The sequence below is a fragment of the Pogona vitticeps genome, chromosome 11, assembly GCF_051106095.1.
Source record: "Pogona vitticeps strain Pit_001003342236 chromosome 11, PviZW2.1, whole genome shotgun sequence".
Taxonomy (NCBI): Eukaryota; Metazoa; Chordata; class Lepidosauria; order Squamata; family Agamidae; genus Pogona; species Pogona vitticeps.
The window spans coordinates 18395134-18412945 of NC_135793.1; the positions used below are offsets into that span (position 1 = coordinate 18395134).

A 17812-nucleotide genomic window follows, 5' to 3' on the forward strand; every position below is an offset into this window, starting at 1 on the left:
TTTCGATACACAGGCCACCCTGTCCAAAGAGCATGGGGTCAAGTGAAAATATGTTAATAATAGAACTTCCAATCGCAATGATTAAACCCGCCGTCTCCTCTCCTTGAATGCCCACAGTCATTGGGTTGACAATACCTCCCAAAGGCATCTTGACACTGAAGCAGGTGAACTGTTAGAGAGAAAGGGGGGTCCAAGCATGAAGGGGCAGCCCCAGGAAACACCCATCTGTATGTACACCCTTTCAGTCTTGGCTTAGCACACCGATGGCAAGCAGGACGACAACCTTGTGTCCTTCGGGGAACAGAGGAGTAGAAATGATGAGCCCAACGCTGTTAGGAGATTATTGCTGTTGTGGTGGCAAGGAGCCTGAAAAGCAACGGGGAATTGGCACCGGAGAGCATTTGTGTTTTCCCAGATCAAAGCTTGTCGGTATCAGTCGAAGCCACAGACCTTGTCAATCTATGTGATGTTTATGGCTCACGCTGGGCTTTTGAACCAGGCAGATACCATCTTGGAACACTCTTTTAAGATTGTCTTATTAATTGTCTCCTTGAAAAAAAATCCAGAAGGAGTCTGTAGACTTATTTACTCAGGCATTAAGAGTGCCAACCTAACATTCTGGGTTATTAATAGGTGACCAGTTGATTCACTTCTTTATGAACAATGTACAGGGTGGAGAAAAGGGAGGAAGACAATAAAAGCTGTTTCTTTTGTACTTGAAAGCAATGGCTCAATTGCCTGTGTTCTGTTGAATCTAGCTGATGCATCCATGAAAGATCTCATTGAATTATCTTGTATGTTTAAGATACTTTTTTAAAAGTTTTCTTACGTGACTCATATTGTGTGCAGCAGGATGAACGATTCTGACATTTTGCCTGTTCTACAGTCTATATATTTTACAAGCTATTCCTCTTTCTTTTTGTTGTTTGCTTGTTTGTGAAGAAAATGAAAGTACAGTCCCCAAAAAAGCAGATCTGAATGTTTCTTGTCACTTGTGGTTAATGGACATTTCTCCCCCCTGGTGAAAAAAACATCCACCTGCCTTTTGAAAAACAACAACAGTGTTGTCAAACATTTCCTGGATCTAGTTTCCAATCTTCAGCATGAAAACCACTCGCCCCAGAAACCGGTCGTTGTTATAATTATTGATGATCCCCTTCCCGTTCAGTTGGCACTGAATGTTTACAATCTGGTTCTTTGGCACGTTCGGAAAATGGACAGCCACCACTGGCTGTGTGTAATTGACCTGGAGAAAACAGATTCTGGTAAGAGACATAGTAGAACAGCTCTGACACTGGTTTGCAATAGCGCTATACAGAACCAAGCAGCGGTCTGGTATACTGTATTTTTCCGTGTATAAGACACCCCCACTTTTCTAATCCAAAATTAAGAAATCTAAGTGGGGCAAGTGTAGGGGGAAAGGGATCAAAGCGCTGCAGGATCGCTTTGATCCCTGCTTTCTGCTCCACTTGTTTTTGTTCTCTCCTCGGCTTACTTCCGTGTATAAGACAACCCTCAATTTTTAGTCTAAAGATTTTAGACAAAAGTATAGTCGTATACATGGAAAAATATGGTACTTGAATGAGGTGAGCGAAGTGCAACGTTCTCAAATTTGATGGACTGCAATTCCAGGCATTCCTCAATATTGACTACACTGCCAAGGGCTGGTGGGAGTTGCAGTCCAACCAGCATCTGAAAGGCCACCCTAAACCTATCCCTACTGTAGTGCTTCTCATCCTTTAGGTCTCCAGATGTTTTAGACTGACATCAGTTTCTCAAAACCCCAGCCAACACAGGTCAGTGGTCAGGAATCCTGAGGGTTAAAGTCCATTATGGCTTGTGAGCCAAAGGCTGAAACACACAACTTTACATCAAAGGCAGAGAGTGTGATCCTAATTTCAAAAACCCTCTGAGAGGGTCAATCTATTCCACCTCCAGCAGTTGACTATATGTGGAGGAAGAGGAAAAAAGGGAGTGAGAAGATGTACAAAGGTGGGGGGGGAGAGTGGCTTCTGGCTTCCTCCACGGTAGACCAGAGCCCTCAACAACTTAACAGCAAGCGAATGGAGCCATTGTGACTAAAAAATGAGTGTCTACTCCAGTTGTACATGCTTAGCTGGGAATAAGTACCGCTAAGCCCAATGGCCAGGGTTCTCCTGTTTGCGCCAGGCTCAGAAAAGGCCATTCCACACACCTAGTTCCTCTCTTTTTTTGCCTACTCCCTGAAGTCCCACTCACTTTCAAAGGAGCGGGTCCCATCTTACATCACTGCCAGCAAAACATTGCCAAAGCAAACAAGAGGTGCTTACCTACGATCCGTGCAGCACTTTGCATTTGCAAATGGGATCATGCCCAAGGTCTTCTGCTTCTAAGCAGACTTTCAAGCATGGCTGGAGAACCCCCCTCCAGATGTTGTTCCCAGCAGCTCAATTAACACTGAGAATCGATGGGAATAGCCATTTAATTTTATTTTAATTGCATTTTAATTATTTTGCCCTTTTATTTTGCCTTTTTATCGTATTTTAAATGCTGTAAGCCGCCCAGAGACCTTCGGGTAGTGTGGATGGCATATAAGTTAAATAAATAAATAAAATAAATTATCTAGAGGCCCTCAGGGTACCCGAGTCCTTGTTTCTAGCACTTTGTTCTCACTTTTCGGCCTCCCGCCAGCCAGCAGCTGATGGGCACTGAAGCCCAGCACTTTTGAGAGGGCCACGGTCTCCCATTCTCCTCCTCTTTTTAAACCAGGAAGCTTAATGATGCCATGAGCCCACGACTATCCTGGAGGCCGCAGGCCGTATTTCTACTTACATGTGTGTGCTTGCCATAGTAAGGGAAGTACATGGGGTCAAATGTCTCACTTGGATAGAACTCTATCCCTTGGAGAGCGCTTTCATTGCCTTTCTGCAATAGAAGAGTAGTAAGAGATGAGTGCCTGGAAACGTTACTTTTCTAGGATTACCATTCTCATAATCCCATTAGGTGGTTCTGCAAACTGTAATTTCTGGAAGTTAATTTTTCCAGGAGGGGATGCACAAGTGACCCTTCTAAGGAAGATTTCAGGACAGGGAAGGGATCAGCGAAAGACCAGCTGCAAGGATGCTGATGATCCCAGTTTGCAAGACGGGAAGCAGGAGCGGGCACAGCTTGTGCTGCAGCCTGCAGGCTGCCCTAAGCACCCCACAAAGCTCCCTTGCTGAACCCCAACTGGTTTGCCCCAAAAAGGAAGCTGCTCACACACACATCCAGATCTCTAGGGGTGTGGGTTGCATTTTCAGGCAGAAAAAAAATTTTCATTTGGAGTGGTCAGAACAGACTTCCAAAATCCAGGGGAGGGCAAAAATGGTCCCCACACGCATAGACGTTGTCCGTGCCTGAAACAATAATAATAATATGAAATAATATTTACCTGAACTTTGCAACTCACAGTCACTGGATTCCCATATCCAGGCTTGTAACCTATAATCTATGGAAACAAGATCCTTTTAATTGCATTTGATGGCAGGTGGGGAACAATTGTATGACTCAGGGTGAATGTCATGGTATGTTTTGACTTACAAGGGAAGAATGGAACAAAATAATTCTCAGTGGTGGTGCTGCTTTTGGGCTCAATGCGTGTAAAAACAACACCCCCAATAAGGCCTTCGGTACAAGCAGAAAGTTGCACTAAATGCTTTTGTTTCTATCCAGAAGGACGGCTTAAATTCCACTGCTAATGCCAACTAGAGTAGATCCACTGAATCAATGGGATTTATGTTAAGTGTTGATTTACCCATGATTAAATGGGTCTGCTCTAGTTGCAGCTGAATTCCAGAAAGGGAGAAATCCAGCCAACCATTAAATGTTAACCTCCACATTCTTCAGGTTGCCTACAGAGTCCCTGTTTACAAGAAAGTTGGGCCAAATCAGGAAGACCATTTTTGTTTTCTTTATTAACCTCCATTCCTAGCAGGGCAAGGATGTTGATCTGTTACACCAAAAAAGAAAGAAAGAAAGAGGTTTGTGGCAGGTCTACCTACCAGCTTGTGTGAAGCTAACGCTTCTGGGGATTGAACCCTACATCTTCAGAAACAGGCAGCGGGCAGTGAAATTTGGCACATAATAAAACCTTGTGTAGAAGGAGCCACGAAAGTCCTTTGTGGATTTAATAATGGGCTTTCCCCCCCCCCCAATTCCAGTAAGCATAACAAGGTAAGAAAAATTAGAATCTGAACCTACTCGATTCATCTTCAGCAAGATGCAAGGCTGTCCTGCAGAGTAACCAAACGTTGTATCGTTTATTCCAGAACAATCCATTAACGTGGATCGCTTAAATTGGCAAGCCTTTTTCACGCTACTCTCATTGTCCTCTTGAGTGAAATACTGGCCAGGTGTGCACGGAATATTTTTGTGTTCTTGAACAGAGTCATCATAATCTAAAGAGAATGAAGGAAATTAACTTTCTGACCATCTTTCACTCCAATGCTTTCTCTGTTATTGCACCAATAAACTGCTGCTGTTGTTCTAGGCCATCAATTCAGAACCAACTTGTAGTGACCCTAACAGGGCTTTCAAAGTAAGTAAGATACAGTGGGGTCTCTACTTAAGAACGTCCCTACTTAAGAACAATCCAACTTAAGAACAGCTCCATGTGCTAAATTTTGCTTCTACTTGAGAACAGAAATCCAAGATAAGAACAGGAAAAAAAAACCTTTCCTGCTCTTTTTTTAACCTTAGGTCATTTTAGGTTAAAAAAAATTCTCCCCCTAGTGGTAGAGTACGTATTAACCAGCTTTGCCTTAGTTCCTATGGGAACTAATGCTTCAATGTACGAACGCACCTCTACATAACAAAAAAACAGCCATTGGTTTTCAGTCCATTCCTATGGGAAATTTTGCTTCAACTTAAGAACGTTTCAATTTAAGAACACCATTCCAAAACGGATTAAGTTCTTAAGTAGAGGTTCCACTGTAGTTTCTATGGACGGAAAAGAGCAGATACGGATTAAATGGTTTTCAATGCATTCCTATGGGAAATGCAGATTCAACATAAGAACTTTTCAACTTGAGAACCACCTTCCAATACGGATTAAGTTCTTAAGTAGAGACCCCACTGTATTTAAATTGTAGTTTTATCGGTTCCACACTCCCAGTGAGCTTCTTCCATGGTTAAACAGGGATTTGAACCCAGGCCTGCTGGATCCTAGTCTATCACTCTGCCCACGACACCACAGTGGGTATCCAGCAAGTTGTTAGTGCAGATTAAGTGGTCAGTGATATCAATGCATCTTTTCCTTGTTTAAGGGCCAATATGGAGCCAGTTTGTCTAGTGGTTTGTGTGGTAGACAAAGATGTGGAAGAGCCGTGTTGTAGGCCACTAAAACCATGCTATTCGCCCTAAAACAGAAGCCAATAAAGACGAAAGACAAAACAACAACTAGAAATCAAGAAAACAAGCTTTTTTTCCCTTGCTTTTTTTGGTCATCTGTGGGAGAATTCAAGAGTAAAACAAGAAGTCATGGCTCATGTAAACCACTACTTACTGTGCTACACAAAAATGGTCATTAAGTACAATCGTGTTAGAAAGACGCTGCAACTGTATTTATTGGACAAGTTTCCATGTCACATTAAGACATGATTTATATTAGCCATGTTTTTTTCACTTTAGCCTCCAATTCTCCCACAGATCAGCAAACTAAAGGAAGCAACAGACCTGAGTTTTGTGAGGTCCAAGTAAGGCAGTTAATGACACCTTTGGGAGGTCACTAAATCATGCGGCTGCTACAGGTCAAAAGTGACTTCATGGGACATAACACCAATAAATTGTTTTTTTCAGAGTATGCTCCTCTGTGCAAAAAATATGCTCTGAAGTCAGCTTAGAAATCTATTTATCTAATTGTAAAAAAAGGAAATCCGTATGTTTATAAATTGGTCTTGTGGGGATAATTCTCCCCGAAGATTTTAGCTGTGATGGAATGGCCTGTTTCTCCTCATTGGCATTACCTGCCAAACTGATTTTTGTGTGTGTCCCACCTGGACTGTATAACTTGCTTGAATTTTCTAGTATCTCTAGAAGAGCTTCTACTAACAAGAGCACTAGCCTAATCTCTTTATGACCATGAACAAATAGTTAACATGGATTTGTTGTTCTCTTCTTGGATTTTATGACCCACTTTGAGAATTTTGTCTGAAGACTATCTGTACACCACTTGGGATCAACAAGGATCCCAAACTGCTTAAAATGTTTCAATAAATAGCAAAACAAACTTTCTAAATAAATAAATACAGATCAGAGGCTCAAGCCCCTGGGTGGTTGGGTTTGCGTAAACTTACTCTGAGAAATGTTGTTTATTTATCAAGTTAAAATTCATTAACCAATTAAGTGGTTGGTTTATTAAGCACAGTTTTGAACTTGATGACTACAGCATGCACCCCAAATGATTTTTGCTGTCTTCAATCCAAGGGAAGAAGACTAGTTCTTAAATCCAGCTTAAAAAGTCATTAAAACATGAAGGCTTTTGTGAGCTTAATTAAGAGGTTCGGAGATCTCGAAAGCTTGTACTTTTTGTAAATTACAGTTTGGATTACTGTAATTTACTCTATGTGGGGCTGCCTTTGAAGACGGTTCGGAAACTTCAACTGGTGCAAAACTCTGAAGTAATGTTCTTGGCTGTTCTTTCTAGCTTGTCTTTAAAAAAAAAAAATCACAGTTCCTTAATAGCTAGGGGCACAGAGGGGGGCATGTGATTTATCTTCTAAAAACCCATCTCCAGTATCAAAGAGAGACTAATGCCACCTTTTAAGAACTGCTCCAAGTTTTCGGCATAAGGTTGCCACGAGCTTTGCTGGGAGATGTTGAAGGCAATGTTGACTGTGTTTTTCACGTACGGTCTAATCATAACTCCTGCAAAACAAAAGGCGAAAAGAGAGAGAAAGAGAGATTTGAGATTCCAGTTGAGAATTGGCTCAAGGGGAGGGGAAGGAAGGCCTACAACTGGACCCAAAGTTACATCTGCTTAAATGAAATAAGTCTACATCTTAGCCATGTCTACCTCTTTAAATCTGTTTGAATGAAACAAATGTTTATCCTTTATCTTCCACTGTGTTCATTTCCCTTCTCTCTCTCTCCCTCCCTCTCCACCTCCCATATGTATTGGAAAAGTATAGCTCTCAATGCTCCCTTACAATCTCCTTAATTCCCATGCTCCTTGGGGGGATTCTGGGACTTGTTATCCATAAAACGACTTGTCCGAATCTTTCTTTGTTGTTATTTTTCAGTGGAGACCTTTTGGAGTTGAGACCTAGCCTCTTGTTCTTTTTAAAGCATTCCCCGCAGACAGTGCTGCCTCCTCCCCAGATACTGGGAAAGTTGCTTTTCGGACGACAGTTCCCGAAATCCTCCAACCAGTATGGCTGCATTTTTCTCTCCAGTTATTTGCTCAGTCAAAAAGGAACTTTTCTAAGCTCCCGTCCCCCACCACCAGAATGTGCGAAGGAAGGACAAATGTGCCATATCTGGAAAGCATCGTTTTTAGGGTTCTCAGCTGATGAACAAGGCAAAAGCCACCAGCCTTGCTGCCAGAGAAGATTCTGAAGAGTTGTAGTATATAAAAAGGGACCGTTTGGGAGTGCGGATCGCTGCTACCATAATATGCCAAGGAGGAACGTTTATGTTCACCTACAGCACATGGACTCAGGTAGTTCCCAGGTAAAGGGAAAGATAGCTGACCAGACTCACCTGGTGGAGCAACTCTGTCCCTGTATCGCGGCGTGTAGGGGCTCAGGGTGAGCAACATGACATACAAGCAAAAGGCAAACATTCCCGCCAGGAAAGTGTATAAAACAAGATAAAACAAGAGGATCAGGCCTGGCAGAACAAGAAAATGCATTAGTGACAATCTGGAGAATTAAAACTATTTCATTTCATATACTTATTTCCAACCCTCTCTCCCTAAATGGCTAATGATTTTCATAAAACATCATCCAACACACATAAAAGGCATCATTAAATCCAATGTTTCAAAAATGGAGATCATCAATAAGAAACAATGAAAGAAATGTAGTCTCTCCCTATCCCACCCCTATAGGGCTTGCACAAATAAAAACATCTTCAGCTGGTTATGGTAAAGCAAACCACCAGATCTATGCCACAAGACTCAAAGGGAATTAAGTTACAAAATCCAGATGCCAGCAGTGATCCCCGTTACACCATGCCCTCCTTAGAGAGACCCCCATTTCAATCCATCCAACCAACCCAAAGGGCTGGTTCTTTGGTCATGTCAGAAGCACCACGATACGGTTATAATCAAGATATCAAATCATCTTAACCCAACAATAGCAACATCCAGAGCATTGGGGGCTGCTTATATCCAAGTCCTCCACAGGACATATTGAAAGGCATAAAGTACACAGATGTAAGTGTGAAGTTGTCCATTCTCCTTGGAACGGACTCTGTTAGCACCAAAACCCAATTTTTCTAAGTTGACTTTGGTCCTGCTAACACAGCCTATGTAGGGAACTCGAAGTAATTTTAATCTGCCCTTATCTTTACTTCTTCTTAAGCATATTGTTTAATAGTTGATTTATTTTTTATTTCATCATGGAACAGTTGTAAACTGGGTCTGAAACTCAGAGGTAAAATGTGGGAATAGAGAGGCTTTAAATACAGGTGTACACCCATACAGGTATGTCTAGATCAGGCACTCTGTGTATCTCTGCCTTTGCTGGGCACATTAAAATCACAGAAGCAAGAGTTATGTGGGTGGGCTACAAAATGCTCCTCACTAAAGTCACCACCGTTTCCTGGGATTAATGGCAATAGGTAATGCATTTTGCCAATGCCCCAGCTAAACACCTGTGATGGTGAGGAGACTGTGGCCTAGAGAATAAAGGTAAAGGTAAAGGTAAAGGTTCCCCTTGACAATTTTTGTCCAGTCGTGTCCAACTCTAGGGGGCGGCGCTCATCCCGCTCTTCAAGCCATAGAGCCAGCGTTTGTCCGAAGACAATCTTTCCGTGGTCACATGGCCAGTGTGATTTAGACACGGAACGCCGTTTTACCTTCCCACCGAGGTGGTCCCTATTTATCTACTTGCATTTGCATGCTTTCAAACCGCTAGGTTGGCGGGAGCTGGGACAAGCAACGGGCGCTCACTCCGTTGCGTGGATTCGATCTTACGACTGCTTGGTCTTCTGACCCTGCAGCACAGGCTTCTGCGGTTTAGCCCACAGCGCCACCACGCTGTGGGCGTGTCATTTAAAAGCTGTCATTTAAAAAAAAATGGAGATGATCCAGAAGCAAAAGCCTCACACAGCTTGCGTGTGTGCATGTTCCTAGGCCTGTGTGTGTTTTACTTCCCAAACTTAGGACAAGCTTTGAGAACACAGCTGTGCCCTTTACCCCCTTTGCCCTCCCTCCTGTTGGTGAGGTGTTTTGTGCAAAGGGACGTTTTTAGCTCTGAGAACAAACTGGGCCACACAGCAAATGGGGGCCTGGGGGAGAGCTTTGAATTCGGAAAGAAATGTGTGACTGCTTTTAAAATGTTGGGTGTATTTTAAATGTTTGCAATCATTCTTAAGGGCAAGCAAATCTGTGCAGAAAGAAAGAAAGAAAGAAAGAAAGAAAGAAAGAAAGAAAGAAAGAAAGAAAGAAAGAAAGAAAGAAAGAAAGAAAGAAAGAAAGAAAGAAAGAAAACTGAAGTACTGTATATATAATGTATGATCCTATTGGAAATACAAGGTATCTGAAAGCTCAGGAAGGTGTTGCATGAAACTAAAATCAAATTAGCAGCGCAGGACTGAGTTGTTCTATGGTTCCCCCCCCCCATCTGTTTTTCCCTTCTTCCAACCCACTTGCATTGGCCCCACCCAGAGGTGGGATTTGCCCTCTGCCCTGAAAGAGGAACCCAATCTCTGAGCTAGAGAGTGTCACTACTCAAGCTGAGAATCCAGAATGACCTTTTTCACCCATTATCTGTCTTGGTGAACTTTGTCTTTCTCTCTTGGTCTAAGCATCGCACTGTTGGTGTGAGGCAGAGAGATAAAATTGGAAGCACCTTGTTCCTTGCGCTAGCCCCCACAGCCAGCTCTCCATAAAAAGATTCCAAAGTGTAGGCTGGTGGATCAGTCCACATCAACAAATGAAGATCAAGCTTTTTATATAGTTAATGGCTCTGAATTGCCCATTCAAGACTAAGTCACCCTCAAGTACTTTGCATCGCAACAGAAATGGATTGCAATGATATGCTCTTCATGGAGAAATCCATTTCTCTCCCAGCTATTGTGAGGATTGCAACAAAGCTCAAAAGGGAAAGGGGAGCCTAAGGGGATTGGTGGGTGATGTCATAGTCCCTGCTGCTCACAAAGTCACAGAGCTTTGACCCTCTGATCCCTGGTTCCACTACATGCTTGGTATGTAGAGGAAAGACACCAGCAGATTACAGTGGGATCTTGACTTGAGAACTTAATCCGTATTGGAAGGCGGTTCTCAAGTCAAAAAGTTCTCAGGTCAAATCTGCATTTCCCATAGGAATGCATTGAGAACCATTTGATCCGTATCTGCTCTTTTCCGTCCATAGAAACTAATGGGAAGCTGCTATTCCGCCTTCGACCACTAGAGGGGGATATTTTGTTTCTTTTTTTCGCAGGTCAAGAAAGGTTCAGGGAAGGCAGGGAAAATACAGTCCAGGCAGTACAGTACCAGGCAGTCCGAAGACTGTCTCCCAGTCCACTTTCTAAACGCTGGGAAGAGTGAGGAAGCAGACAGGCACCCTTTTCACTGGCCAACAGTTAACTGAAAGTTCACATTTTGCACTTTCCCTGCCTCCCACGTGGTTTTTTCAGTGCTTAACTCAAATCTAAGTATGTAAGTCAAGTCAATATTTTCCTATGAGAGTGGTTCTTAAGTCAAAATGTTCTTAACTCAAGCCGTTCTTAAGTCAAGACCCCACTGTATCTGGAGCTCCTTGGAGAAACAGTATGGAGAAAACATTATATAATTATCATAAATTCTAATACCCGTTGTCCACATTGCAAGACAGATGCCTATAGAAATCAATACATTTTAGCTTAGCAGAGTTTGGGTATGCGTAGAGTTTTAGCCTGAATATTGTGATCTGAGCTTCTGCTCTTAGGGCTCAACTAGTCAAAATGCTAGCTTCACAGTTAGAAGGTGGTAAAACATTTCCTCTCCCAAGCTGCTGTGTTGACCCAGTCAACTTCAAATAAAGCCTGTGCTTGTCTCTCATGTTTATCTGCAACTTGTGGAGCTGAGAACCTCCTACCAAGAAAGGACACAGGTAAATAATTTCTCTTGCTTCTAAGGACAGGGTCAGTGTAATCTCCGTTTTCATGCTCATAACCTAGATAACCTCTTATCTTTCCTTCAAATCCCACCATAGTCTTTATTTATCTCTTCTCTGACTATTATTTTCACTTGCTGTACTCCACCATTCTCAGTTGTATGCATGTCCTATGTCCTTCACATATTTTATTTTATTTTATGCCCCTATTCCCATAGTCAAGGAATCCAAGGTAGCTGACAGATGGCTAAAAACCAGAAACTGCTAAAAACACAATAAACAATAACATTAAAGAAGCAATTAAGGGAACGGCCAGTCTCCAACTGGTTAGTTAAGGGTGGCGTGAGCGCAATAGTGTAAAGCACAGTAGCAAGTGACTGCTAGACAACAGGTCGCTTCTCGTAATCCCTCATTGTGTGCCAGTATCACAAGGGATATATATAAGCAACAACTTGTAAACTAGCAGGGTTTTTTTTTTTTTTGGTGCAGTTTATACTGTTGCACTTATGGTGGCGTAACTAATCAATAGGATTCTAGCTGATAATATTATAAAGACTCACAATTTTTAAAGAGTTTATAAAACCTATTTAAAACACACCGTAAAATGCACGAAGGTACAGTATTTGACAAGAAGAACCATTTAGCAACCCTCCAGATTTCCTCCCTTTCTGCCTTTCTGTGTGAAACTGCCTTCTCAGACCCGTCTTCCTTCAAAGGCCTCCTCCGAACCCATCTTTTCTGCACAGGCTTTGACACACAGAGAGACCTCATTTCCCCTGCTCAACACACTGCAGAGAGCTATAGCCAATGACATTGATCAGGCCCATGACAACTGATATCGTTATGAATGCGTCTGCAAGGGGGTGGCGAGGCTCTTTACTATTCAAATCACAATGTCCTGAGGAGGCTTCTGAGGTTTAACCCGCAGCTCCACCACGTCCCTCTAAAAACAAATATAAGCCCATTCCAAAAAAAATGTACAATAAACAGGGTCATAAGGAATGACCCAGTTTTGGAAGCCCGCTGAAAACTCCATAACATCATCCTCATTGAAGATGTTGGTGTGGATGCCTCATGAAAGGCAGGCAGCTGGAGGAACACAAACCAACCACTGACTAAGAAGAGGCAAGCAACGATGGACTTACCCCAACTCTGAGCTGTTCGGCCCATGAATTGCCTTGTCTCCGGATTCCATAGGAAGACCTTTATTTCCTTGATCCATTCATGCCATGTTTTCTTGCCCATGGCTCCCCTTTTCTTTTCTTCTTCTTCTTCTGTGTATGGCTGAGCTCTCTCCTCATCCTTATTTTCCTGGAACAGGGACAAAACACCCCTTCATGCACATCCTGTGGGCAGTGTCGGGTCTTGCTTTTGTTTTTCTTTCCCACTCCAGTAAAATATTCCAAAAATAAAGGCTAGTCTATTTAGTAGCTGGAGATGATTCAAATTTCCATCTCCTCGCCCTTTTCATGTTACAAACATAAAAAGGCACTCTTCTCCCTCCCCCCTTTTTTTTCTGCCCCTTTCTGGTCTACAATGAGTTCAGAGCTTAGACAAGTTATAAATGTGGACGTGGACTTCCTCTCTGAGGCAACAGAAAAGAAACTCACACTATCATGTGACTAAAGGGTACCCTCATGAGGGAAAACGATAAAGTTCTTTCACCTTTAATAGCGGTGTAAAAGTATGGGTTTCCCCTGGTGCATCTTTTCCTGGAATCTACACCTGCCATAAAACTGTCTTAGAAAGAAAATAGATCTTTACAATTTGTTTGTAATATACAACCATGCAGAGAGATTAAATTAAGTATTTTCACATCGAGATTCTACAAGAACTGAGCACACCACTGAAAATAAGACATTCTAGTAAACAATTGAATCCAAACACTTAAGTAATCGAATGCTTTAAAAAGTTAGGAGTGACTTTACAGTGCCGAGAGGTGAAAAGCTCAATAATTTGTACTCCACCGCTTATTTTATGGTCAAAATTTCACTTGATCCTCACCGAGTGACATGAAACAAGGCTAGAATAGAAGGAGGCCATATATTCAAAAAGGCACCAGTTGTCTCTGGTTGAAAGAGGTGCTATCGTGCATCACCTCTCCAGCAAAACTGGCCCTTATTTTCCTACCCCATGGAACAGGAATGTGGTTTCACCAAATAACCCGTAGTTCAAGTGCTAGCTTGTGACTTTGCCTTGCTACTCACCTGCGAGCGGTGACCCAACCATGAGGTCAACAGGACTACCACATGTTCTGTACACAGAGCAAGTGAGTTCTAGCAACGACACCTTTTTTTAACAGTAATGTTTGATTTTTAAATTTAAACTGATAGGTCAGAAGCCAGTTCATCCCACACAGACACAGTGTTAAGTAGACAATCGCACAACCAAGCCTACCCGAAATGCCAGGCAATTGTTGTGCTCCTCCTCTACCACACAACCAGGGAAGCAGTTGTACACCCACTCACAGGACAGGCGACAAGCAACAAGGGATCAAACCCTTCACGATCGCCCTTTTCCCAGTCGGATTTTGGCCCCTTAGACCAAGCAGGCTGGGATAATCCTTGGAGCCATTTCAGATATCGGCTGTGGCCTCTCTTTTTTTTAATTTTTATTTTTAACAAAGGGGTGACAAAAAGGAAAAGGCGAATTGAGGTTAATGGGGAAGAAGAGAAACAATAACATACTAACGTCCATTCTATACCTATTGCCATATCAAGATTCCAAGTTACTCTGTTTACTCTTTTCTGCCTTCCAGGTTTAAGTTCTCATTTCAATATATACTATTCATGCACTGCCTATTGATTCAATCCACTTGTAGAATAAGTCCCATCTTTCTGTTGCCTTTTGTAAAGGACAGTCCTTCATCACTTTTGATAAAATGTCCATTTCCGCTGTTTCCCGTATCTTCTCTATAAGATCTTCTTGTTTCGGTACCATCGGACTTTTCCAAATTTTGGCATAGAGAATTCTGGCTGCAGTATCTATGTATATAACTATATATTCCTTTGACTTATCTATGTTATCAGGTATCATACTCAATAAAAACAGTTCTGGGGTTAATGGCGCCTTACAGAGCAATATTTGTTGTAACATAACATGTACTCTTTTCCAATACTGTTTCGCTACCCTACATGACCACCACATATGATAATAGCTTCCCACATGTGCTTCACATTTCCAACACACACTTGATACATCTGTATACATCTTCGACAATTTTTCTGGAGTCATATGCCACCTATAAAACATCTTGTATATATTTTCCTTAAAATTAACTGATCTTGTAAGCTTTATATTATTTTGCCATATTTTCAACCACTGATCAATACCAATATTATGCCCTATACTTTGTGCCCACTTAGTCATACATTCTTTAACCATTTCATCTTGCATTTTAATTTCTAACAGATAGTTACACATTTTCTTATCATTTTTGTCTTTTGAACCTAATAAAAGCTTATCAAACATCGTTTGTTCTAAGTAGAAACCTTCTATTTTATCTTTTGTATATCTAGATTCTAGCTGTGCTCTAGGCCACCAATCTATATAGATATTCTGTGACTCCAGCTCTTCTTTAGACCTTAATTCACCATCCTTTTTTGATAAATCTTGGTATCTTAAAAGTTTTGCTTTTGTCCTGAGATTAGATTGTGTAAAGGCCTCTATAGGTGACACCCATACAGGTGTTTTGTAGTAAATTTGTTGTATAATCTTTCTCCACATTCCCAATAGAGCTTTTCTTATCATATGTAAATTAAAATGCTTTTGCTCTTTATCCTGTTTATACCATAGATAAGCATGCCAGCCTAATTGTAAATCATGTCCTTCCAAGTTAAGTAATCTATCATTTTCAGATATAGGCAATGGCCTCTTGAGGTGCAGTGGAGTTAATTCAAGGCATGGACTGGAATCAACCCTGAGGAGGATTCCAGAATTATGTTTTTAGAAATGGGAAATTCCAGCTGTAACTCATTATTTTTTTTCAAGGCAATTTTTCTAAGATGGAGAGCACCGAGTGATCCCAACTGATGGCTGAATGCATGAACGAGTGACGGTCTTTAAAGGTGCTCGGTTTCTTCCCCCCCCCCTTTCTTGTAGGCGAGCAGGCCAGAGAGAAAGATTCTGCGTCAGTGTCAGAGACCCCTATGAGATCATCTAATGTGAAGAGCCTTCTGCACTGCCCCTCCACCTTTGCAGGAGCACATCTTGCAGTGCTTTGACCCTCCTTCTGAGCTGTGCCCGGTTACCTCTGAGCATTGAACTTGCCACTAGTCAATCAAGCCTCTCGGACTGGATGCCAGAGCCAAGCCAGGACAACCTGATCTGCCCAGGCATGCTTGGCCTGAGAACAGCTTCCTGTCACTTAAATAAAGATTTCAGAGAGGGACATTCTGTCCATCAGCGGATCAAAAGTGCAAGGGCCACATGAGACGGGAAAGAAAGGAAAGTTTAAAATAGAAACATACTGAGACATAGTTTGGTGCCTTTGATGACGGCACTGGCAGAGGGAGGTAGCCATTTAGCAGAGCAATCGCACACATGAATGTGGATTAGCAAACCCCATTGGGTTCAGTGGCCTCATCAGAGTAGACCCACGGAATCAATGGGAACATCTATGAGTTCATATCTATGCCCCTTCCATTCTGTCTTGCTTCCGGTTGAGTCGGAACAGGACTGTAGTCTAATCCTAGCAGGATTGCCCCTTAAATGAAAATAATTCAGATCAATCCTGTGCATATTTGTTCAGAATCAGGTATCGTAGGATCTAGTGGAGTTTCGCTTCCAATAAGCGTGCCTAAGACTACAAATGAAAACTGCAGCCCATACACACGTTTGCTTTGGCATAAATTCCATTGAACTCAGTGGAGCCTTGCATTAAACATGCATAACCTTCAAGTGTAGAGGGGGTTTTTGGTTTTAAAAAAATTAGCCATTGTACTGAAGAGTTTAATGTCAATGTAACATAAAGAATTCCACTGGATGGTACCAGGATTCTGGGCTCTGTACTCTAATATTTCCTGCTTCTAGTCTAGTCTTTATAGAAAACAATTTAAAGCAGCGTTCTTCAACCTACTAGCATTTTATTGCATTGGATTATAATTTCTGCCAGCCTGAAGCAGCTTGATTTAAAGTCATGAAATCTGGGGATGATGGAAGCTGCAGGCTAACAGAGCTGTAGAGGGACAGGTTAGAGAACCTCCAATCCTCCTGACCTCTCTGGGGTGCATTTGTGCCATGCTTGCGGGGTTAGAATCTTCTTTCCTGCTGACATTTGCAACAGGAAAAGCATGATCTTACAATGTATTTAAAAAATCATATCTTGTTCAAACACTCCAAAGGTTTGCTATCTCCTTCCACAGCCTTCTCTCTAGCCTAGAAAGTCAAAATCGGTGCCAACAAAGGTCCATTTCTTAAAACAGAATCTTTCCACAGCCATCCGATGTGGCATTTTTTAAATTCCTTTTTTTTTTTTTGCTTTCCTGCAGACAATTCATTTTTATTTCAAAAATGCAGTCCAAAGTACTATTTTGGGGAGTGGGCAGGTGGGGTCACACCTATCTTCATTGCTTGCCGACAAGTGATGTTTCGGATGTGTGAAGGAGCCACCACTGGTAGGAGATCACCATCCGCATCACCTCAGATGACCTCAAACAACACAGCCTTTCCGTGGTATCCCTTCATAGAGGATCCCGAAAAAATCGCCAAACGCTGAGTCATCAAACCAGGAATGAACCGCCCATGTGATATACAGCAAACGCATCCAGGGAACCAGCCTCTAGAACCAGCAACAAAGATGCTGCACGAGAGACACCTATCAACCTGACCACCACAGATCAAGATGCTCGGATAAAGGAGAGGGGCTCCTTAACATTCCTGTCACTTGTGTAGAAGTGAGTCGAGGCATCTCCTTCAGGGAGAAGGTATAAAACACTTGGACCCTAAGTTATTACCCATTATGGTTCTGCAGGGTGGAATTTTCTTTTTGATTCCATCTTTGGTCATCTACACATCAGGCTGTACTGGTGTGAGCAGTATGGTTTTTATAAAAAACATTTTTATTATTCATATCTTAGAACTTCATGCACGCACACGAAAGCTTCAAAGACTCTTCTAGCAAGAAACCAGATGTTCTACAGTACAGATGCTATGCCAGAAGCACGCACAAGCTGAAGAAACGACCATTCAGAGGCCACCAAATATCTACTTAGAGGCCACTAAGCAAATGTTGCAAGACACCAATAACTAACTAACAAATTGGTATATCTACATACCGTATATCCCAATATTCCCCCAGATCTTTTATAATCATACATCCCGGCAGCATCTCAAACTTGACACAGCTTAGGGCCTCTGCGTGTCCCATTCTGACCTATACAGACCGGTACCCAACAAGCAGAAATGATCAGCGGACGCCAGATGGGGCAGAACCCCGGTGCATCTTCCTACAAACCATACCGAGCTCATGGGAGGGAAGGATGTATATGGGTGATTATGGGGAAAACATCTGAGTGAGCCACTCTTCCATTTGAGGC

At 42.2% G+C, this 17812-nt stretch overlaps 1 protein-coding gene and 1 long non-coding RNA gene across 11 annotated transcripts in view; one reads left to right on the forward strand and one right to left on the reverse strand.

Moving 5' to 3' along the window:
- The window catches only part of ATP1B4 (ATPase Na+/K+ transporting family member beta 4), a 27328-nt gene continuing 9516 nt past the window's right edge, over positions 1–17812 (reverse strand). For 8 of the 10 annotated variants that reach the window (XM_072981244.2, XM_072981242.2, XM_020813413.3 and 5 more), the window contains 7 exons: positions 12422–12587; positions 7717–7845; positions 6775–6882; positions 4219–4415; positions 3410–3466; positions 2812–2904; positions 1–1246 (listed from right to left, as the gene is read on the reverse strand). In XM_072981244.2, coding sequence (XP_072837345.2) covers positions 1085–1246; positions 2812–2904; positions 3410–3466; positions 4219–4415; positions 6775–6882; positions 7717–7845; positions 12422–12587 — 912 coding nt within the window. In that variant the 3' untranslated portion in view covers positions 1–1084. The remainder of the gene's footprint in view (positions 1247–2811; positions 2905–3409; positions 3467–4218; positions 4416–6774; positions 6883–7716; positions 7846–12421; positions 12588–17812) is intronic. The other 2 variants (XM_072981241.2, XM_078380577.1) reach the window with 1 other exon arrangement.
- Positions 7754–10236, forward strand: LOC144584445 (uncharacterized). Its single transcript, XR_013538682.1, has 2 exons — positions 7754–8869; positions 9240–10236. It is a non-coding gene; the product is annotated as an uncharacterized LOC144584445 (long non-coding RNA).